This window comes from Manihot esculenta, chromosome 14, assembly GCF_001659605.2.
Source record: "Manihot esculenta cultivar AM560-2 chromosome 14, M.esculenta_v8, whole genome shotgun sequence".
NCBI lineage: Eukaryota > Viridiplantae > Streptophyta > Magnoliopsida > Malpighiales > Euphorbiaceae > Manihot > Manihot esculenta.
In genome coordinates, this window is record NC_035174.2 from 6,425,539 (window position 1) to 6,449,358 (window position 23,820).

At 35.6% G+C, this 23,820-nt stretch overlaps 4 protein-coding genes across 6 annotated transcripts; all 4 read right to left on the reverse strand.

Annotated features, from left to right (window-relative positions):
* Positions 1-2,035: 2,035 nt before the first annotated feature.
* LOC110630911 (transcription factor TCP14) lies at positions 2,036-3,828 on the reverse strand. Its single transcript, XM_021778552.2, has one exon. It carries the CDS (start codon positions 3,461-3,463, stop codon positions 2,267-2,269), a length of 1,197 nt encoding a protein of 398 aa, XP_021634244.1. The 5' UTR covers positions 3,464-3,828; the 3' UTR covers positions 2,036-2,266.
* Positions 3,829-9,566: 5,738 nt separating this feature from the next.
* LOC110600285 (NAP1-related protein 2) lies at positions 9,567-14,311 on the reverse strand. The gene is made up of 10 exons (XM_021737101.2): positions 14,010-14,311; positions 13,001-13,123; positions 12,844-12,894; positions 12,551-12,622; positions 12,273-12,386; positions 12,129-12,190; positions 11,429-11,489; positions 11,256-11,312; positions 11,122-11,163; positions 9,567-9,988 (listed from the first exon to the last, which is right to left on the reverse strand). Exons 1-10 carry the CDS (start codon positions 14,133-14,135, stop codon positions 9,899-9,901), a joined length of 798 nt encoding a protein of 265 aa, XP_021592793.1. The 5' UTR covers positions 14,136-14,311; the 3' UTR covers positions 9,567-9,898.
* A 1,517-nt stretch (positions 14,312-15,828) lies between these two features.
* On the reverse strand, positions 15,829-17,969 carry LOC110600021 (protein PHYTOCHROME KINASE SUBSTRATE 1). The gene has a single exon (XM_021736703.2). The coding sequence runs from the start codon at positions 17,535-17,537 to the stop codon at positions 16,203-16,205; it is 1,335 nt and encodes a 444-aa protein (XP_021592395.1). The 5' UTR covers positions 17,538-17,969; the 3' UTR covers positions 15,829-16,202.
* Positions 17,970-18,107: 138 nt separating this feature from the next.
* On the reverse strand, positions 18,108-23,499 carry LOC110600020 (probable methyltransferase PMT2). Of its 3 annotated transcripts, none has more exons than XM_021736701.2 (7): positions 23,160-23,499; positions 21,953-22,598; positions 21,548-21,758; positions 20,852-21,140; positions 19,696-20,085; positions 19,051-19,128; positions 18,108-18,727 (listed from the first exon to the last, which is right to left on the reverse strand). In XM_021736701.2, exons 2-7 carry the CDS (start codon positions 22,589-22,591, stop codon positions 18,493-18,495), a joined length of 1,842 nt encoding a protein of 613 aa, XP_021592393.1. In that variant the 5' UTR covers positions 22,592-22,598; positions 23,160-23,499; the 3' UTR covers positions 18,108-18,492. The 3 variants fall into 3 exon arrangements, with proteins under 3 accessions (XP_021592393.1, XP_043806700.1, XP_043806699.1); XM_043950765.1 differs by lacking the exon at positions 23,160-23,499 and adding an exon at positions 22,895-23,153; XM_043950764.1 differs by lacking the exon at positions 23,160-23,499 and adding an exon at positions 22,738-22,888.
* Between the last annotated feature and the right edge of the window lie 321 nt (positions 23,500-23,820).

Sequence of the window (23,820 nt, forward strand, 5' to 3'; positions counted from 1 at the left end):
ATTATTATCTAAATTCAATTAATTATTTTTTTATTAGAAAATAATTCCAAAAAAAAAAAACCTCTGAAATTTTACTAATTCTATTGTTGGGAGGACAAAGGCATTGCAGGTGAGGAGCCAAATTCAGAAAATGAATGAAGTTACTAATTATAAAAATTGAAAAAAGAAAATAAAAAGATTCTTTCACTCATCCTGCTGCCTCTACTCAATTACCTTGCATGTATTATTTGGGTAGGTTCAGCTGAGACATTGACCATGCTACTATTACAATGTGGGACACCTACCCCAGTTATTGCTATGAGGAGCTTTTTGCTTGTTTTAAATGTTGCAATCATGATTCCACATCATTTCATTTTCCCCTGCCCTGCTTCTCATCTCTTTCACTTTTCACCTCACATTGTAAAAACCTTAATTTTTACAAAACTGTCATTGTATAACCACTTCTATCATACAAATATAAGCATTCCTCAAATTATTAAACAACTAAAATTGTGTTCGGTAATAATTTTTTAAAATAAATCGAGTTGAATTACCATGTGGCATCTATAAAACACAATGTTTTTGTGGGTGGTGTGCTGACCCACCCAAATTCTCTTACATGCTAACAACCAACCTGCAGGCAAAATGCCAGAAGGCAGGCACATGGTTGTGTATCAAACAACACAATCATCAAATCAAAGAGGGATTAAGAGATTTCAAGGGCCCAAATTAACGAGCAAATCAAAGATTTATATGGGCCAATTCCATGGAGACTTAGCACATAATAAGCAATTCTTTGTTTCCTAAACCGATGCCGACTTGTTTGTTCCACTCTATAGAGCAAAGCCAATGGATTATTAGATGGTCTAATCATTCCATTTTAGGGATGCAAGATTTTCTTGGAGGGCCCATTTGGCTCATATCCATGTGCAATTTGAGTACGAAAGAGTAACTGCTTCTTTTTAGCTATGATGGATTTTGACACCATTTTCCCACGCATATACCAATGAATAATAAATATCAAACATGTGGTGTGCAATTGGATTAATGTCCTTGAGGGGGCAATACTACCTCAATGCTTTCAATTCATTATAACATTTTAATCATTTCATCTTCTCTATGTCATACTGAATTTGAAATTTTAGAGAATTGAAGAATGAATGATTTTAATAAATTTCAGGAGACGTTATTGTAAGTTAATTTCTTGACTCTTACATTATAAGTCAATGAGAATTTATTTTTACATTTTCTAGTATATGGAGTTTTCGGGAAAAAGAAAAAACGAAAACTAGTAGGAAAATAAAATGTATAAGGGAGGGAGAAGGTAACAATTTAAGTTGGGGGTATGATTCGAATGAAACTGGAGATTCCAAAATTTTCACACTGAGAACCAATCATTCAATGTGGCCATCAAAAAAAAGTGGCCCACCAAAGGAACGGTCTAGATTAATAAAATGAGTGGGGTCATCTGTGGAAGTAGGGTCATAAATACCCACCACCGATCTCTATGGTGCCAGCAAACAACTACTCTTCCATCCATCTCTATAAAAAAAGAGAGAGAGGAATGATCCACCTGTTTGTCAGTGACATTGTACATTGGTTTGGGCAATGACCAGCATCTGGGTCCCACCACCTGAGCCAACACCTGGAACAGATAAGGTCTGGGTCCCACAGTCCTATTAACCCCCATCTCCTCTGAAAAATCTTAATCATTGATGCAGTAAACCTTGAGATTCATGGCAGAGATTTTAGAATCAGAATGAAAGAAAGAAAGAAAAAGGGGTGCAGTTTTTAATACTACATTGCAGTAACACTGTTTTATCTCTTTCACTACACAAACTCGTAAAACTTTTATGGCCCTTTCACCTCCACAGTAACATATATAGAAAGAGAGAGAATTCATTCATTTGCCAGATAGGTAGAGACTTAGCCCATAAATCACTACCACCAGAGCTTTGGCCACAGCGCAGAACAAAAATTTTAAATAAAAAATAAAAGTTGCACAAACAATGATGATGAGATATTGCGTAGTACTGATAAATTAAAGAGAAAAAGAAAAAGAACCCAGATGAGATTTTTTAATTATATTAAAAAAAAAAAAAACCAGCCAATACCCATGTTAAATAATATTGTCATCCCTCGATCAAACCCTAAAATCCCATATTAATCACACAAAAAAATTTGGAATAATTAACCATCAAAGAAAAACAAATATCAAATTCAAGAACAATCAAACCTCACGTGTGTTACACATCAAACTACACAAGTGGGGGATGATGATCATGATCTATGAGTGATGACTTGTTGTGTCGTGCCGATCATCCCCGTTGCCGCCGCCGCCGCCACCACCGCAGTGGTGTGAGTGTGACCCACTTGCCTGTGATTCCGATACACCGGAAGGCCGATAAGGATTTAGTCCAGCAAGCATATTCAAATGGCCTTCGCTGATAGCACTGTTGCCGCCACTACCACCCCCACCACCGCTAATGCTACTGGAACCCAATTGCTGGCTTGGCAACAAGGCCATAGGGGCAGGAAAATTCATAAAATGCAACCCACTGGAAGTAGTGCCTCTGTACAAAGCACTATTATTGACGGATGGAAATGTCCATATAGGGTCTCCACTCATAACTTGATTATTAGGATTTGCAAGCATCCAAAAATTTGCCGGAATCTGCGTATGGCTAGCTGGGATTGCTCCTGTACTGGATTGCAACAAGTAGCTACCCATCTGATGCTGTTGCAATGATAAATCTTGCTCTGACCTTCTCTTCCTGCTCAAACTCTCTTCTGTCTCCGTCGACAACTCCAAGGAAGAACTATCTCGCAATTCTTGCTTTGCTTGGAGCACAGCATTCAAATTGCTAGACTGGAAATTAAGAAATGTTGGTGTTGGTGAGGTTTCTAGGCCAATTCCAGGAAACAAACTTCTGCGTTGTTGCATCGAAAAGTTTGGATTAAAGCTAGCCGATCTTAGTTGAGAAGGGACTGACATACTGGAGCCTGAGCTACGTAGAGATATGTTAAGGGAGGTAAAATTCGCAGGGATTGTGCCGGTGCCCGTGGCGGCGATCACTGCTGGTTCTGCCTGTTGAAGCAACCACTCGATGGTTTCACCATCTGATTTGTGACCCAGTTCACGAGTTAGCTGGAAAACCCTAGCAGCGCAAAGAGCAGGCATGCGAATTCTGCGGCCACGTCCATCGACCTTTGTATGACGATCTTTAGTGGATGTTCGTTTAGGAGGAGGTTTCTTGGAGGGTTCTGGTACAATTTGGAGACTGGAAGTGGAACGGTTCAAGCTACTATTGGTGTTATTATTATTGTTGTTCGGTTCAGTAGTGGAGATAGGGAGAGAAGAAGGATAAGGAGAGGAGGAGGAGCAAGGCTCGTCTTCTTTCTTTTCAAGTAACTGGAATGGGAAGTTAGGGCGGTGGTGATGGTGATGGTGGTGGTGGTGGAGCTGATCATCACCTCCTTCCATGATGGCATGAAAATCTGTGGTTCCTCCAATGGCTTCTTCGTCTTCAGCTGTATTTTGAGAGGAAAGAGTGAGGCTTCTAGTTTAATCTGTTGTCAGGTTTCCTTGTAATAGAAGGGCAGAGAGATGAGGAAACCCTCTCTATCTCAAGCCTAAGGAGAGCCTTTAGTACTGGTTTCTTTCTTTTGTTTGGTTTCCTGGAATTCCCATGAGAATTGTTGTTAGAGAGAAGATAAGGGAAGAGGGCAAGCTTTAAGCAACAAAGATAATGAGTGGGAATTATATGGGTAACCTTTAAAAAGCAATTTTTTTTAGAAAAGAAATTGCTTTGTTGATGTGCTGCCTAGGAGTTTTTTTTTTTTTTATTTTTTTTTATTTTGTAGTTTAAAAATAAAAATTTCGAATAGAATGAAATAAAAAGAAAGAAGAAAGAAAAATCTGGGATTTTTATTTTAAATTTTTTGGTGAATGAAGGAGTCCTTTTTATTGTGGTTGGACAGCCCCTTTGGTTCAGACTCCACGTGAGGTGCTCTTTTTATCATTCAATCCATAAAGACAATGGTGGCCTAGGTGGGTCCCAATCCCAAGTCAAAAAATTGAGAGACTTGGAAAGGAAAGATTATCAGGTGGGTCCCATCTCATTCAAGTAATCATTTCATTTTGCCTTTGTTCTGCACCTTTGTTGGGGGACTTTGGGATTCCTCTCCCTCCTACTCTACTATGTTTTTCCCCTTTCCCTTTAGTTAGGGTTAGGGTTAGGGTTAGGGTTAGGGTTCCCTAACCATATGGACTCCTAAAAATGGCTTTTCGGCTGGGATTATGCATAACCAACCCCTTTTCTTAATTTTGTTGGAATTATCTCCTACTTAATTTGGCCCAATATGCTTCCAATTTTGGATTTTTAAGGACATTATTATCAAAACTGATATTGACTAGAGCACCCACATTAAAAAATAATAATTATAAAAGTAGGGCAGAGATGGAGCTACCAAAATCTTTAGTTATGCCAGCTCTTAGGCCTACGGTTAGTTCCCTTTTTTTTTTCTTTAATTTTTAATCAATTTATATAATTATTATTTGTTTAATCAGCATAAAAAAAAAGTGCATCATTTGATTACACACACACATATATTTTAAATTGCAACACTAAGCATATACTAATTAAATCAATTGGCTGAATTTGTATTGAATTATAATTAATCATTTCAATCTTATTTTTTTTTATACAGCAACTCATGATTGTGTTTCATCCCTCTCCTCTAATTAAGTTCCTAGCTCTAGCTTCTTGATTAAAATTGGATCCTTTTGATCTCTTCATTAATGGGAGATGAACCCTATTCATAGAAGCTGTTAAGGACCACTTAGTATAGTAGATGATCTCCCAATATTACAACATTAATTCCTGTGTGACTATTTATGATACCTTCTTCTGCACAGGCCATTAAAAGATATTTGCTGAAATCAATCTTAATACTCTTCTTCTTTTTTTTTTGGATTTTATTGGGTTTTGTACTCTTATATAGACAGCAAATATCTTCTTCAACTTTTTTTTTTTTTCAAATTTCATTTAATTAATTTCTTTTCTTCTTTCAAGTGCTTCTAACCAAAATATTATACTATATAAATAAATATATTTCTTTTTTTTTTTTTTTGGGTTTTAGCAGTTTGACTTTATGTGCTTATATTATTGATACCTATTAAATGATTTGAGGTGATATTTCTTACATTCTGGAAACATGCATATGCATGGATGTGTATCAAATTAATTACTTCACTCTTATCATTATTGTTTTCTTTTTTTTTTGTTATATAAAAAAGGAAGAAATTAAGATTTTGCATAGAATATAAGTTTTTAAAATCTCAGATTTAAATTAATTGTATAGAAAAGAGCAATTATGCCTTATATTCTTATGTACGCATGATTTTTATATTGAAGGAACTAGTTTCCTTAATCATCTAATATTTCTCCTAATCCTGATCATAAAATAATATAGATTATTTTTTAAGGGATAAATAATCAAAATAAAAATAATTATATATATAAAAGAAAATTGAAAATTTGTTAGGGCCAAGCTTCCTAGCCCCACCTCCCTCCGGCCTCCGCCTGATTGTGAGATTAGTAGTGATTGGCCTTCATAAAGGGAAAATAAAATATTCAAGCTTTGAAAGAGAATTTTATTAAATTGAAATTAATAAACAATTTAAAATACATATAAACTAATTTTTCAAATATCAATTAAAAAAATTTTAATATATCGCAACTTTTTTAATTTTCTTCTTTGGTTTTTTTTTTTTTTTTTTTGAAATATAATCCTTTATTCGCACGTGTATTTAAAAGCAGATATAGAGGAGGCCAGGCCATGGAACCTAGCAGAGCTCTCATCGCATGATGTATGTACATGTAGCCTTCAGAAAGATATTCTGGCCTTTGGCGATTCCTAAAATATAATTATAAATTAACAAAAGTTAAATTCATGCTCACGTAAATAAATTATTTTGCAAAAAAAAAAAAAAAAGTGGGCCAAAATCTATAATTAGAATAAGACCTAATGACAACCATATAGCATGGCACTGCCTAGTTGGATATACCCTTTATTGATTTATTTATTTTGTTGGTTTTAAATTGGATGGAGCTAGCTGGAGTGTGGCTAACTAGAATCCATGAGTGAGGCTGCTGCTGCAGAAACCCTATTCGTAGATGTGGGCATGGGCGTTGGATTTTATATTGTGAGGACCAATTAAGTCATAGTTTATGTTGGATTGTCCTACATGACATGGTTGTGGACCTGGTACCCATGAAATGTGGATGAGATATGTTAGCCAGTGCTTCCTTTTTTTGAGACCACATGACTTGCCACTTATGCATGGCTCTTGAAGACGACAGTTTACCAATCTTGTTTTAGCTTCACCTTCTGCTGGAGCTTCACTTGCCAGTTTAATCTGCTTGTTCAAGCACAACCAGATGATTCTCAAAAGCAACCACTTCTTAAGTGTTAACGCGAAGATCTCGCAAGCTTTCTTAAGATTTAGTGACCATTAATTCCTCCACTGAAAAAAAGGAAGAGGAGGAAGAATATACTGTGATCCACCCATAGGGTTTTGGCCCACGGGTATCTAGGTCACGTGGAGAGCACGCATGCAGCTGAAACTGTATTGTTAGTTATCTGAGCTAGAATTGCTAGCAGAGTGATTCTGAAATTGTGTAAATAGGATTTGAGGGTCTCTCTCTAGTCTCCAAGTTGTTAGGATGATGGCGTTATGCGTCATATATATGTATTACCATTTCTGGTTGCTATCATTTTGTACCCATATGCAACGCTAGCTACGTTTCACTGCATCATCCACAGCAATATATATATTATAATAATAATATTATTGATGTGAATGGTATTCTCTTCTGCTGCTGCTGCTGCTGCTGCTGCTTCAGTGGTCCATCTCTTGGTATTCAGTCCTGCATTGTTCTGATCGAGGTACCCACTTAAACATCTATTTAAATCATGTCTTCTTCTCCATGCTATCTAACTTCATTTAAACTCTTCATTTTCCTTCCCTTTCCTTTTGAAATACATACAAGTATCACATCCAAAATTCCATTTCGCAGCAATTTTAAAAATAGTGATCTGTATTTTGACAAAATATTAAAAGTTTAAGAGTGTATTATGACAAAAAAAAAAAAAAAAAAACTTCAAATGTAGTCAAAAGACTGAAATAGAGAATAAGTTACTTATCTGTTGCATAAGCAAAATGACAAAAAGGAAATTCTATCCTTTTGAGGAGCTGGGAAAAAAAAAAAACCTTCATATTTAATCAGATTTTGGATACGATAAATATAGTTAGATGAAAGTTATGCATGTGATGGTGATTGCTCTTTCTCACTCTCAATAACAAAACAACTACTTCTGTCCTACACAATCTTTTACTACCAAACATAATATTGCTTACAAATTATTTTTTTTCCTTACCTATTTTGTCTTGTTTCTCATTTCTACTTAACTTTTCATTCTTGTTTAGGATTTAAAATTCCACTAATTACTATTTAATTCATGGGAATTTTTATATAATTTTTATCTGAATTTTAAAATTATCACATTACCCTTTACCAAGAAATTAACATAATTGGAAAAAAAAGTAGTAAGAGGTAACTATCTAAGTTGGTAATTTTCAGGCCTTTTCTACAGACAAAGACAAAACACATTCGACATTTTGAGTATCTTATCCATAAAAATCTCATACACACCCAATCAAAACACTCCATCTACGTTTGAAAATGACTATCAATTTAAAAGACAATCCCAATCTCTTACAACTACATATCAGGCCACGCAATCAATACTCTTTCCCAATTTCATTCTCGTCATCAAATTGAAACACATCTATCCATTCCTTTGGAATTTATGCTGATTCCATATATATTTTATTCCCAATTTTTTATCTATAAATTACTTTTAAAAAATTGATAATTTGAATTTTGATATTTGTATTGCTTTGTAAATATTCATGAAATATGAAAAATTGAGAAAAAAACTATGTGTTATGAGTACTTTCCTGATTGCAGTAGCAATTTGATTGAAGACAAAGGCTGCTTTTACAACTCATTTATTGGTTCTTTACAGTTAAAAATGCTATTCTTTCTTTTTTGAGACCCAAAAATAAAAATAAGAATAGAATCTATTAAGTTTTTGTAGCAATGAATATGCACATGCAATGTTTAAAGCTAAGCTTTTTAGCAGCAGATTTTGATTAACAAGTATACCCCCTTCCCTTATATGGTTGGACTCTAATTTTGTTATGGCCTGTAAAAAAGCTGCCACACTTCACCCACTTGCCTATCCTTCCTTCTATCTAATTCCTGGCTATCCCAACTCATGAGTTTAATCCAGTGTTAAGTAAATGTAGTCCAGTGAATTTGAAAAATATCGTGATAAAGTTAATAACTTCAGCCTTTAATTGAACAAATTTTACTTTGTAATAATAACTTCAGCCTACCCATTGTTTTGGGCTTTGTTTTACGGGCTTAGATCTTCTTACTTGAGCATCAAATATCTTAGTTTCGCACACTGCTACTGAAAATTGCTCCATTAAGATATTGAATCAAGTTTGGATAGGTATAAATAGCAAGCTAATGCAGAATTCCGACGATAATAAATTTTAGTGAAATTAAGTGCTATAAAGAGAACTGATATTTAAAAATCCAATTGAGACTATTTTAGCATATACTAAATTAAGAACATATTTTATAATAATACCGTCTAATTAGAAATTAACATCATCAATTTAATTTATTAAAAATTAACTAAAATTCCGCCATTAGATTATACTTCACGTAGCAGTTCTATTAATTCTTAATGGGTTAATGAGATAAAGTACAACTATATAATTGTAGATATTTTATTATGCAATATTTTTTCTTGAACAATAGTTTTTTTTTATCATGTAATTATAAAATTGCATTAAAAATTTAGTGGACAATAACTCAAAATACAGTGAGGTCAAAGCTAAGAAAAATCAAACCGAATACACATTTAACCCAATCCACAAACAAGCCATGTTCCAGAGTTTTTTTTTTTTTTTTCATCATCACTATTTTACTATATACTAATCCTTATTTATATATATTCCTTATTAGTAAAGATTGCATAATTAAAAAATATATTAAATGATACCCTATTATTTTCATACTTAATATATAGAGTTCATAAATAATTTAATGATACATACTTTAAATTGTTATATAAACATGACGTTTAAAATCATCTTTAAAACCAAAACACAAACAAACTAAAACCAACCAAAACCAAAGGATTGAGAACCAAACAAAAACAGTACCACACCCCTGCTGAACATATTGTTCTCCCTCCAAGAGGAAAACAACTTCGTTGAAGAGCAATGGTGAAACGAATATTCGAGAAAATAATTACCCCAAAGAAGCACCCAAATTATCATGCAAACACAAAATTTGCGTTAAAATTTTCCCAACGAAGCACCAAAATATCATTAAAGGGAAGAAATGTTTATTTGGTTTGAAATTCACAAGAGTTGCTTAGTTGGGAATGAAACATATGATGCAGCATTGGACTGGAGAATATCACTTGACAATATTAGGAAGTAATCATTTTAACAAATTTTTTTTTTATAATAAAATGTAAAATAAAATAACATCAAACCATAATCATCTAGAATACTGCATATCAAAAACTACAGAAACCGCCACATAAGAACAAAATAGAAGGCCTTGACTGGAAAAGAAAAATCGTCAGAAACCACTGACTGAACATGGTACCAGTCAGATACCTACACAGTACTTTAGGTTATAATAAAATGTAAGATTGGTAATACTCCCTATCAGCTGTTGATACCCGGCAACCCTCAAAGACCACTTTACACAAGTTGTTACCCAAAATGCGAAGACCGACAAATAAGCAGATAAAAAGTAAGCATTCAGTTGTCCGCATCGCCATCTTCTTCATCATCTTCGTCATCATCATCTTGCTCATCGTCATCCTCTTCAGAATCATCACCATCCTTGTCCTGCCACAAGGCAACATCCCAAAATAAGAAATGAGTTGAATTAAATTTTTGCTGGCTTTTAGCTAGCTCTTTCTGACTACAAGAGAAATTACTCAATTTCACTATGATGCTAAAAGCAAGCATCAGTAGCCATTTCACATGTATTCCGTGCAACCAAAAAAGAGCACTTTCACAGAGTGCATGTTAAAAATCAGTTTTCATAAACCACACCTAATAGATCGATGTATCCTCAGGCTCAACTAGCGACAGCTATAGCAATATCATGACCAAAGCCATCAAAATTTAAAAATTACTGGAAACTGGAATATATCCAGCTGAGAGTAGAATCTTATAGGTCCATGTCAAGTACAGCACACAATAAATTTCATCTTCCTACAATCCGTCAAAAAGAAGGTGCTAGAAATTTTTCAGCAAAAAGAGGTCCATACAAAGTCTTGATATCATTATAAAAGACCAACAGTAACTCAAGCCAAACTGTCCTTCGAAATGCATTAGACCCACCGGGGATACTTGAAAAATCATTAAAATGGTTTACAGTAGTTGACCACAAAATATGAGCCATCTTATCATTCCTTGGAATCAATGTCAGAAGAGACATCCTACAGAACTTAGTGAACAAAAGAAGCATCAAGGAAGACGCTCTTCTTTCCTATTTTCTCAATAAGCCATGGAGAACTTTTGTAAACCATATAGCAGTTTGAGTGTGATTATATATATATAAAAATATATAAGCATTTTAAGCGGGATATGCCACAGGAAGCAGGAATGAACAGCCTAGATCTAAATATGCACATGTGTTAGGTAAGGTTTATAATTTCTACCAATGATAAATCCTGAAAGAGCTTCTACCTTTCCATTTCTAATCAAGAAGTTTAACTTTCATTCAATTCATTCTTCCAAATTACGAAAATCTTCTTTCCATCTTTATTAATATTCAAACTTCATAACTCTGCTGTAATTATAAATAGAAATGGCAGGCAATGACAAGTGACAACCTAGAAATTAGAAGCATAGCACACAGTCATCTATGTTCATTGAAAATCAGTATGAAAGAAGCCTAGTACTAAAGTTGGGATAAAGTGTTATAGACATTTAATGGTATTTATATATTCTATTAACAGAAAAGCATTTACCCCTTCATCAGCTTCATCTCCCTCAAATTCATCATCAGGATCCTACATAAGAGAAGGTCGGAATTAAACAGTGCTTTGAAGTTTCTTAACTTAAATAAAAAATAGGGAGAAACAACAAAGGAGTGATAAATTACAGTGTTGAAATAAGAGAGAGGATTGGGCCATAGATCTTCTTTGATGACATCTGCAATCTGCAACATTTTTATGTGAGTTTTTTAATAGCTCCAATAATGAAAAAAGGAAGATCCAAGGAGACATTTACAATGATAAAGCTGGACTACAGAGTTTATAGACAGAAATAACACACCTCATCCTGGTAATCCTCCATTGCCTCTTTCTGCACAGTACTACTAAACCAGCTAAAGAAACTGTAATCAAGGCAAATTTTGCAGGTTGACAACAATGACAAAAGATTAGTGCATATATAAATTCAAACTACACAATACCATGTTAGATAACACTAAAACGTCACAAGTACAGGATGTATGTCAGCAAATTTATTGTTTGCGCATAAATAATAGCAATATAACAATAGAGAAGGTTAAGAAAGTATTCAGCCAGAATTCAAATCCTTGTATTACTCGTACAGTATTGAGGATTATACCTCAATTCAAGATAGTTGGACTCCAATTCCTTCCCTTGCCCCTCCCCCCAACAATAGAAACAAAAGGAGCAAAAAGGGAAGACAGAGCATTCTAAGTGGTATAAGAGCTTATTAATCTAAAGCACAAACTAAGGGAAAAAAGGTGCATATACACAAGAAAAACGCAAACAAAATGACCATTGAACTATAATGAAATATTAAAAAGATTATCCACTTTACTTCTAAGAAGCTTCAGTCCCAGGAACACCCCTCATCCCATCCCCTTTCCTTTTTTTCCCCAACAAGAAGTCATGATATATTAAAATGTCAGAAAAAAAAAAACAGAATACTACAAATAAAATCCAGCTTCAAAATTCTTTTCACAAAAGATGAGAAAGAGAAGTAAACTGTCAAAAGAACTAACCCATCATCAACAAAAGGCCTTTTGTTCCCTTTCTTCTCATGAGTAACTCCATTAGGCATACCCTTCACAATTTAGAAATGAAAGTAAACACAAAACTCCAGAAAAAAAAAAGCGGCCAACAGTATGAAAACATAAAAATTTTACCATGCCCTCTTTCCACTTAATTGGCGTAGCAGTAATTTCTGTTGTTCCTTCATCAAGGAATGTGAATGTCTTTGTAAGCTTTGTATCCTCAAAATAAGGATTGGGTTGAAAGTTCTGAAATGAAGGAGGAAAAAGTATAGTTTCAAAATCAGGAGAAACTCATTCATGTATCTCTAGAAACCCACAAATTCTTTACTACTAGCTTCAATTATCAGGAAGAAAGTATAATTTAGTTGCCAACAAAACTAGGGTACATGAAATAGAGAGAACAAACGTACAAATGTTATAGAGTAACCCGATTTAACGTCTTTAAAGTCCTCCACCTCCAGGGAGCTTATATATTTGAATATCTATTAGGAAAAAGTGAGAGTGAAGCAAAATTACAGAACAGTTAATCAGCCAACTTAAGAATTTAAATGAATAATGACAGCATCTTGAATCAGTTTCTAAAAAGCTGGAAGATGAGAAAATGTGTCACACAAATTCAATACAAGAAAAATCAATTCAAAATATAAAATTAGTGCCCAAGGAAATCTTTAATTCATGTAGGAAATACGAATAAAACCCAAACCTTTTGGTCCTCTTCATTTAGAAGTGTATGAAGAACAGGATGGCTTAAAAACTGCAACAAAAACCATGAACAAGTCTATTTACAATTAGTCATTGATTCAATAACAGATACCAGAATGCATAATGTGTCAAATAACAGATGAAGATGTATCACTAACAGCAGTTAACCAGAAGTCAGGAATGCTCTTGATGATATCATTCCGCTTATCATAGACTGGCTTGCGTATCTCATTGTACTTCTGTTCTACTTCCAAGACCTTGTCACTTGCCTCTTCATTGATCTGGAAACATATAGAAAGAAGACATCTAGAGCTTAGTACTGTTTACAATTGAAACACGTTGGATGCTATAACAAAGCTTAAATGAGAGAAATGAAAATCAAAGAAAAGAATCAGTGAAGGGGAACAAACTAAAAAAATAGTGAGGAAATATAAATGAAAAAACTATAAACCTGCATATACAGTTAAACAAAAAAATCAAGGAATGTCAAATGATACTAATATAAAATCAGCTCTCTATCTCCTACCCACTTACTTTTAAGTGGCCTAAAATGACTTGAATAGAGTCCAAGAGCATCCAATTGCATTGCTATTTAAAGTTAAGTTATATGACTATTGCGAATCAGCACACAGAGGAATTTAATTTCCGATGAGTTTAGTTAAAAAATGAAAAAAAAAACTGGGTCATAAGTAGACATACAATTAATCAATAGGCAAGGTCTGATTTCATCAGCTCGCAATAACAAGCACACTGAACCATTACAAAATTTTTCTGAAACAAAAAATCAGCTTTAAGAAATAATGCATCCCAATTGCTGCATAGAAACGCAGTATGGAGCCAATTTATCAAAAAGCACACATCAGTTGCTTCATACAGATCCAGTAAAACTGCTCATTTCCGAACCTAGAACGGAAAAAAAAACTTCTCTACTAGGAAATTTTCATAAAAGAAAACCAATAACTTTTGGGAAAAAAAAATACAAACACTATTCACAAACGAAATTCCGATAAACTTCCACCCAACTGCCCCTTGTTCAAACAATTTGCCTGAATTCTGCTTTGGCTGTTCACGCGAAACCAAAGAACAAACAAGGAGCCATGAAACCATCCAAAAACAAACACAAACACAAACACAAATAAAATCCACGTAGTACACGTAAACACACACCTTTTCGAGTTCGTCCTGGATCTCCTGGAGCTTCTCGATTGACAGGACGAGCGCTTCATCGATTTGGTTATTGTCGTCCTCCGCTTTCTCTGCTACCTTCATCTTCTTCCCCTTGTCTGCAACCATTTTTCCCCTCTTTCAACGACAGCAACCCTGACCCTAACCCTAATAATTTACTCTTTCTTTGGGGAATGCTAAAACCCTAATGTCCCTGCTCTCCCTCCCCTTTATGTGGTGAAGTGAGCGAGAGTGTGTCAGCGTGGCAACAAAAGGGTTAGGGTTTTGGAAGTTTATATCCAGTGTGTGTAGTACTATTGGAGCGAGTAATGCATATCTAGCCATTACGCGACAAATTGTGAAGATTAAGGGTGTTTTGGTCATTTGAGTGGAACAGTTACGTGTAGTTCAGAGATTTGATTGGCTGATTTTACCTTTTGGGGTTTTTGGGGTTATCTCTCTTAATCATTGTTGCGTTAGATATTTTTTGGGAAGTGACATTGAACAAAAATAAATAAATATCTTTTTCCTTTTTATATTTAAATTACAATTCACTTAAATTAAATTTGATTTTATAAAAAAAAAAATTCTATAACTATTGTATATTAAATATTTATTATAATAATTATATAAAATTAATTTAAAAATATTAATAAATACTAAATGTATATTTGAATATTTAGTTTAATGTTTTTGACATTTATCTTAATAGTTGATAGTTATTTTATTAGTAGTTTACCACAAAATTAAAATAAATAATTTTTATGAACTACCCTTTAATATTTAAATATTAATATTTCAATTTAGTCAATGTCAAAATAATATCAATTTTTAATTTTAGTATTTTTCTTAAATTATTGGAGAAGTATTCAGAATTATTGGGCTGGGAGGCCTAAATGCTCCTCTTGGTCCAAGTTCCAATCAATCCCAATTCCTAATACGATGGGCTGAAAAATCTCCAAAATTTTCATCATGAAATAGTACGCTTGTCTGAAACATCAATTATCTTTGCATTGGCAGTAATTGCTCAGCTTAGAATTCAGAAGAGCATAGAAGCTTTAAAGGCTGCCAATTCAAAGTGGTCCTTGACAAGTAATCTATTGAATGTGCACAGCTTCAATTTTGTTATCAATCAAACTCTAATGCTAATTGGCCTTTTCATGATATTCCCTTTGCTAGATCTCGTGGCTTGAGTTCATTACATCAAATTAGAGGAATTTTCTCTTAGCAAACAACATCTTAAACATCTTCAATCTTTCAAGGATTGATTGTGATGGGCAACCTCTCTGTTTGCTGTGCATTAATGGCATATCTGCTTTCATTTCCTAACATTCCTTTCTCATCACATCCTTCACATGGCTGCAGCTGACTCTACTATTTAATATTTTACAGATTCTTTTCAGTTTAAATCTATTTTCTTGGCTATATTGAAAAGGGTCGGTTACTTCTCTTTTCTCAAATTAATATTTGGGTTTTAATGGAGTAATAGGATGACAAATCTGAATGGATTTTGCTGATATAACCCATTAGTTTGTACTTTTACTTCTACTTTTTATTGTTTGCTGATATATTTCCTTAAATATATTAGTTAGGGAGTATTAAAAATTAATTTAGAAATCAAATTGACATAACTTGCTGTAAATATTTTTACCCGGTGCGAATAAGATTTAGTTTAATACGATGAATAGATTATATAATAACATTTTTTTTTCAATGCATCTAAAAGTATACTTCTTTTGTACTTTTAGCCTCTAGAGCTCAATGCCAAACAAGCACAGTCGTTTGCAATCATAAGAAAGCTAGGCGCCAATAAACACTAAAATTTGTTGTGGATGCTGTGTACATGTTACAATTTCTTGTTTCACTGTGTACTGAAAGAGAAATTCACTTCCCCCACCCAAAAACTTTCCAAGTTTCTGGGCTGTTCTGCCTTTGAAAGACATGTAATACGCTGATAAAAAAAGCTTTGATCCATTTGTAGAGAGAAATTGGTACTTCTTAGTTGGAAACATAACAATCACCTACTAGGGATAAATTTTTTATCTCATGTTCAGGATAATGAACATTAATATTAGCTGTAAATTTCACCCGGAAAACTTTCAACTATGTCTCTCTTCCCAGAATCACTTCCCCTTACACATGCCCTACCACATGTACACCGCAGTAAAAAGTACATGGAGGACTAATTCTTGGTAATCAAGGGAAAGCAAAATCTTTCACCTTAGAATCAGCAGGTAACTTCCTTGTCACTGGCATGGAGGTTTGGTGATGCAAGTGAGGCTTAGTCTTCTCATTTCTTTTGTATGCAGATTCAGCAACTTCTATTGCTTTTTCATTCGTGCACCCCAATAGGCTCTTTGGGCGACGGGTCCTTGGCGATGATGTTAAACCAGCAGATTTTATGCTAATTTCTGCAGGTTTCTTTTCATGGTAATCTGAAACAGCAGAGAAATCAGCAGCACTGGCTGTGACAACACTCCACTCAATGCTGGTCTCGCTTGGCTCATACCGGCTTGGGGGTGTCATGCAGCCGGACAAGCCATCAGAAGTTTGTTTCCTGAACGGTGGCTGTGTACTGCAGGATATGTTCTCTATCTCGAACAGGTCTGAACTTGCATCACTTTCTGCTTCTTCATACACTTGACTACTCGCAGAAGTTGTAGGCAGATTTCGTGCCTTCGGAAATGGAATGGCATCCCAAGTTAGAACAGAGAGCTTCCTTTCTAAATTTGATACTATATCTTCCCTCTTTACCATATGGGAGCCAAACACGTCCAGTGATTTTCGTGGATCTTCTTCTAGGCTCTTCTGCTTCTGTCCTTTAACTACCAGGTTTTGCACCGCAGAGTTCACAGTTGATAATACTAAACAGTCTTCTCCGTTGGAGCCAGTGCTCGTCTTTTCTAAACTTGGCCTGCGAAACTCATCTTTCACTGGAAGCCTTGATCGAGACTGTTTTGCTCCCTCTAGCATGATAGGGTCTCCGGCAACTTGAAGATCACCATGAGGAATACTTTTATCTAAATAAACAGATTTCCCATGGAAACAAGATCCATTGCAGGCAAACCCAGGAAAGAACCATCTTCCATTCACTCTCTTCTTCCTGCTATGAGATGATGTTCTCAGAGAATTTGTTAATAAAGCAGTTTGGCTATTCCAGCTTGATTGATCAGAATTGACACTTGAAGTCCCTAACCTGCTTTTTGGCCTCGAAAGGTGAAGTTCATCCCCGTTCTCTATTTTCTCATGCGGATACTTCCCTCCATTAGCATCTGTGTTTCCTGCACTTTCATCATCAAGTTTCATGTTGAAGTATTCCTCAGCCCCAAAGACAGTGATTTCACCTTCTCCAGGCTTAGTTTTCTCCGAGTTTTTCTGAATGGAAGTCTCTTGAGTTGAGATTATGTCAGGAGTAGGAAACTCAGCTGTCTCTGTTAGCTTAAGTACATAGTTCTGCTGTACTGCAGTAAGATAAGCAAATGAGGCATCTCGAAGATCAGGAAGATCTGTACTCTTGCTTTCGCCATCCATAGCTCCAAAATGGCTGGAGAGTGGAGGCAGAGTTGACTACCAAGAGAGAAAAACAAAAAAGACAGAAATTTGATGCTTGAGGAACTTGTGGAGGGAGAAAGGAAGAAACTATATTAAGGAAAGTTTGAATGACTTGGGAGTTTCTGGCAGCGTTAAAGCCCCGACAAGCTTAAAAGGTAGGAGATACGGTCGAAACTGATATAAAATAGTTTGAATTTGAGGGAAGGGGTAAAGACAAAAGAGAGAGGATGGCTTTTGAGAAGCAATTTCCACAGAAGTAGATTTTTGAGAGATGCAAGCATGCAGCATAGATCGGTATGTGGTCCTATAAGCTTGGTGCTTGATTAATGATGGGTCACCCTTCTCTCATATTTTACTAATGTAATAAAGATAGCTTTGGGATGTCCATAATAAACTATCTTTATGATTTCCACATCATAAGGGAATGTAAACAGCATTGAATTTAAACCGTGTAAATCATCAGGAAAGGTAGGCAACATATGTTTCAGGCCAATCTTAGAAATCAGGAAGTCTTCTTGATGCTATCCAAGAAAAAATAATGCCATGCGATTTGGATAAATAAGACAAATTAATATCAGAAAAAACCTCAAAATTTCTATACAAACTGCAACAGGAAGTAGAGAAGCCAACAATGAACTCCACTAGGCCCCTCGAACTAAAGCTTAAACACAAAAGAACAAAATATCATGGGAAAGAAACTGTAAGATCATGAGGCTTAATTTGCAACTAAGAATTACCTATCTGTATCATGTATCTGCCTAAAAGAACAGAAGCTGATAAACAATAAACGGTAAATACTTGCAGAAGCCGCATTCTGTTGCTGTGCTTGTGGCAGGGTGGCCCGTAAGTGATGAAGTTAATTTGTTTGTTCCGAATCATAAAAAGTAGCAATTCCCATGATATCGCAATGCAGTTCTAGCACTGTCTTTCGTGTTTACTGTGAGGAAGTACTATTGTGTTCTCCAGCAACCCAATATTGTTTCACAGCAAACAAGACCTTTTCTGTGACAAGTGGACCATCCTCATGGTCCACCATTTTTGTATTCCATCTCATTCCTCCAACAATTCTCTTCACCTTGATCAGCACCTCCATTTGATCACGGAGTATGACCGCTCCTTCAGGTCTTAATATTCGATCCAACTCAATAAGAATGTCTTCCATGTTGCATCTGTATTGCAAAATATAAATGCAATAAATTCTTAAGGTACTTTCTAGTTGCAGGCTTACAAGCGAAAGGCTATTACTAGAACTGAATGAGCTCTGCTCCAAGGCAAATCTGAAACAATATCAATGTCATTTGAAAATCTAGGTCATGACCAATTACGCTAATTTTATACTGGTAAGTTGAGGATTAAATTGAATATTGAATGGTGAATCAAGTGCCTTGCAAGTCAATTAAGGATCAACACTACAAATAAATCATCATTTCTTTCAATCAGGCCAAGAAGTTCTATTAGAATAGTGTAGGACGTAATATTAACATAGACTTACTTATCCTTATACAAGCTGAACAAACCATTTGCATGAATAAGGTCATATGTCCTTGGGTATGTGGAGAAGGCTTCACACCTGGTGAAGTATAGAAAAATTAAATAAAAGCATAACAATAACAGAAATGATCCTCAAAAAGTTGCATAGGAACTGGAACAAATTCTTTAACATAAACTGCATCCCATGTATATTGGCCTTCAAAAGGACACCACTCCTACAAAGTATGCTTAAAACTACTGAAAATATGAACTCAAAGGATTCTAATTTCTAGAAAAACATCAAAGTTCTGCCTTGTGAAAACTTCGTTTTGGGTAACAACTAACAAGATTGGATGCTTTCATGACAGTTGACACATGTTTGCAAATTGCTGAATCATTGGTTCAGAACCAGAAAAAAAGTGATTGGTCATAGCCAACAGAAGCTCCTAAAAGGATTGGTACAGAAGCCTAGATTTGAGTACAGATCTTAAGAAATACGTTATATGACATACAATGTGAAAATTCTCATCAAGGTCAGCAAAGCCTATGGCTGCAACAATCTCACTGCCCATAGAAGAGCATTAGCTGAGAAATGAAAATCAAAGAGACAATACACACACAAGGGGAAGGGGGGGAGAGAGAGAGAGGGAGATCTTCCAGAAGTTACCAATCATGATATATGCCAATTAAACCGCGCTCGTATATAACACCCAAGGTGTCTTTTTCAGCTACTGTAGGCATAACATTCATAACCCACAATTTTGGAGATTCAAGGGCTGCAGCAAAACCTCCCATACCAGCATTCATATCCATGATATTGCGGTACCTCCCTGAGTCGAGGATTTTGTTTATTCTCTTATAAGCATTGACATGCTTTTTCCAAAGACGGGTGTCCTCCAGGTATGTCTCAACAGACACTCCAGGAATAGAATCACTAGATATTCTGAAAGGAATGGCATTAAGTCTTTCTTGAAATGGCTGCCATGGAGCACCAGCAACTTCATTCGGCTCATTGGTCTTAAGATAGGGAGTTACACATGCTTCCATTTTCTTGTACCTACAAATCATCAGAAGATGATTTTAATGCTGTCATTCTAATGATATCAAAGTGAGTTCTTACATGAGCATGCAAACTTCCCAAATTCTTTGCAAAACAAACATAAGACCTGTTAGCAACAAGCAGCTTTGTTCTGATAAAATTCCAAACAATTTTAGATCCCAGGTTCTGGAAACATGATATTCTCTGATTTTCCCCTTTCTTTGCTAAACTTAAAAAGCCAAAAAAAAGGAGGAATGAATCCAAGGAGATAAATAACCACGGCACATGGGTCAGCTCATTCTATAAGTTCCTGTGTTGCTTTAATTAGAAGTGACAGGCAAAACTTCCACTAATGATATCAAAGTGAGTTCTTACATGAGCATGCAAACTTCCCAAATTCTTTGAAAAACAAACATAAGACCTGTTAGCAACAAGCAGCTTTGTTCTGATAAAATTCCAAACAATTTTAGATCCCAGGTTCTGGAAACATGATATTCTCTGATTTTACCCTTTCTTTGCTAAACTTAAAAAGCCAAAAAAAAGGAGGAATGAATCCAAGGAGATAAATAACCACGGCACATGGGTCAGCTCATTCTATAAGTTCCTGTGTTGCTTTAATTAGAAGTGACAGGCAAAACTTCCACTAATACATAACAGAGTTAGATTTCAAGATCAGTAGGCATCTTTATTCCAGAAGGGAAAAAAATGCATGTCAGTTGATTACTTAGCCAGTAAATATTCAAACAAACGGCTAAAATCAGGAGAAGTTCACCACATGGCGTACCACACATCATCTGTGTTTGTGGATTGGCACATAGTAGGCTGAGGGTCTAGCTCAAGGCAAGAATCATAATTTATTCTTTTTTGCCAGATGGCTATTTCACCCATCTCATGTTTCTTTTCCCAGCAAAGAAGTTTGGCAACTTCTTCTATCTTCCTTTGCTCCTCCTCAAGCTCCTCTTTAGGACGCTGCCATGATTCGTAATTATTCCTCCAATTGATGGGAGGACCAGAAAGCACCCAATAACCACCAGGTCTAAGAACACGATCAACTTCCATCATATACATTCCATCTGAAGAAACAAGTCCCATCATGATGTTACTGATGATTCATTTCCAAGTATTCAAATGAAAGAAAAGGAACCAACTTAATTTTGAAGACCTTTTACTTCATTATAGAAGTTGAAAAATCATTTATCACGAATTTTCTTACCATACATTATTTATTTTAGTGCTGGCACTATATTCTTTTGAGTTATCTTAGGCTTGATGAGGTAAAACTAACCTCTATTACTGAACGCGCAGCATTAACAAAGGCCAATATAGAGATTATTTCGTATTACACTTGTGACTTGACTGGCACATATAACTGAATAATAAACCAACAAGCAGATATTTTGTGTTATGCTTCTTGGCCACCCATGCCTTTCTTAAGACTATCTTATGCTAAACAATGAAAACCCAAAAAATCTTTTCTCACCATTGAAACCCCATGGTATCAGGCAACGAGAACAGTGAGCCATGTCAAAAGCTCTAGAAGGATAAGGCAGCTTGATAGTTCCAAGTACACCAATAACAGCTGGAACACCTCTTTCCAACGCAAATTGAACTTGTGCTTCATGAGAGTCTCTTGGAGCAAACGACATGGCTATAACATTCTTTTTGAAAAGGTATGCACCCCAACTTGCAACCTAAGCACGATCAAGCCTTTCTTCAAATCAAATACAAAACAGTACAAAAACTAAACAAACATTCCATGCTGATTAACAAAGAGACGAGCATAATAACCCAGAAACAGAGGGAAGAGTTTGGGTGTATTAGAACAATGCAGAGAAGAAGAGTAGAGAACCTTAAAGGAAAATAAGAGCCTCATATAATTACTTACTCCACATCCAGTATCTAATGCAGTTCTAATCATCCCATTGTCCATAGGGATCACAGATGCAAGTTGATTGATATATGCATCAGCCCCATGAGGAAACTGGGTTCCACCACCTGGGAACCTAAATACATTACCCTCATATTGTATCCAATTCTGAACAGCCTTCTCAATGGTCAAGCTCTTGTAAGGAGCATTTGCATAGGGTACATAGTCACGACTCTTTGGCCATGGAAATGGGTTTGCATATCCTTTGGGCGCTGGAATAAGGCACTGAAGCTTCTCCTTTTCAGGGGGACAATGTCGTTCCCTATAGATCATATTCTCTCGAGGAAATGTCATTGCCCTCATTTGCTCGTGGCAAGGTGTGTAGTCAATATACTTGTCATCACATGGCTTAATCTCCTTCACTTCAGCTCCAGAACCATCAACTATTCCTGCATCACCACTTGTCTGATAATTCAAATTGTTGAGAATGCTGCAGTGTGTCTGTTTGGTGATCTCAAGAGCTATGCTATCACCCTTTCCAAAGCCACTTCGCTGCCATGCACCCAAAATGTAGAAGAAACCGCATAATCCAACTACAATGAAAATTGACACTGAACTCCTAGTTTTATGGTCTCCTGAGTTCCCTTTAGTCGCCATGCTGCACCTGAAAGGCACATTTTAGGTCTTCTGTTTGTTATTTCTTTTTCAAATATTCATCTTCTTTATAGATACATGAAACGTATAATAGACACAAACAATAATACTAGGAAACATTCAAAATCCAAATTCGAAATTTGGGTGACCTGCCAAGAGTTTCTGATGGGAAGAGTTGTGTGATCAACTTAAAATCAAATGCAATCAATAGAAATGACAAATCAGTAATCACTGAAATGATCACGGATACCTTAACCTATATTTGCAGGAATAAATAATCAAGAAAACCATAGTGAATTGAAAAACCTGTAGAATACTCAATGAAAGCTCTTCAGTTTTACATGAACGAAGGCCAGCCTCATAAAACCAATCCTACTGATAAAATCAAATAGAATTCCATCCATTGAAAGGTCAAAGAAATCGACAGCAAAGTCGCGTATAAATGTCAAAATTAAAATTACAAAGGGGGAAGTTAATGCAATGAAACACTTAACACTGTAATTAGCACCGAAAGATTGAATCAACCAATCTAAAATCAAACGATCATCATCAAAGATGAAGGAACTCTTACAGGCGAAGTAATCGAAGATGTAGAGAGGCCAATTAGATCAAAATCATCAATGAATTTGCAGCACACAGAGAGAGAGAGAGAGAGAGAATTATGAGATTATGATTGGCAGAATCTTAGGAAGAAGAAAGTACAAAAGGTGAAGCGCACGGCGGGAGAGAGAAAGTGGTTAAGATCTTTTCGATGTGTTCAGAGTACAAATTCATTTTTGTTAGATTGCGATCTATCCAATAGGAACCCGCCACCTCAGCTTCCATGCTGTGGGTTGCTTCCTACGAAAAGGTATTTCTTGGACAGGTGGTGCCTCATCCCTGCTTCTATCTCTCTTTTCTTTTTTAATTCGTAAAAACATATGACTCATTCGGTGCGCAATCCAAATGTGAAAGCATACTAAGTATATTCTTCTGTGACTGATTAAATAACGCTATTTGAAGCTCACAAGACGGTCAACCCATAGAGTCTAGTCCAAACTCAGAATATTCTGAAAAGCCTTATTTTAGCAAAAGCGAACAATCCACCACCTACCGGCAACACTATTTTGCTCCTACGATATCGGTAATAGACGGAAGAGAGAGTGGAAGAGCAAAGAAAATGCAATGCAACAGCACCACAGCAAGCCTACCTTCCAGCTTCAAAAAGCAAGAAATACTCCAATCAAGCAAAC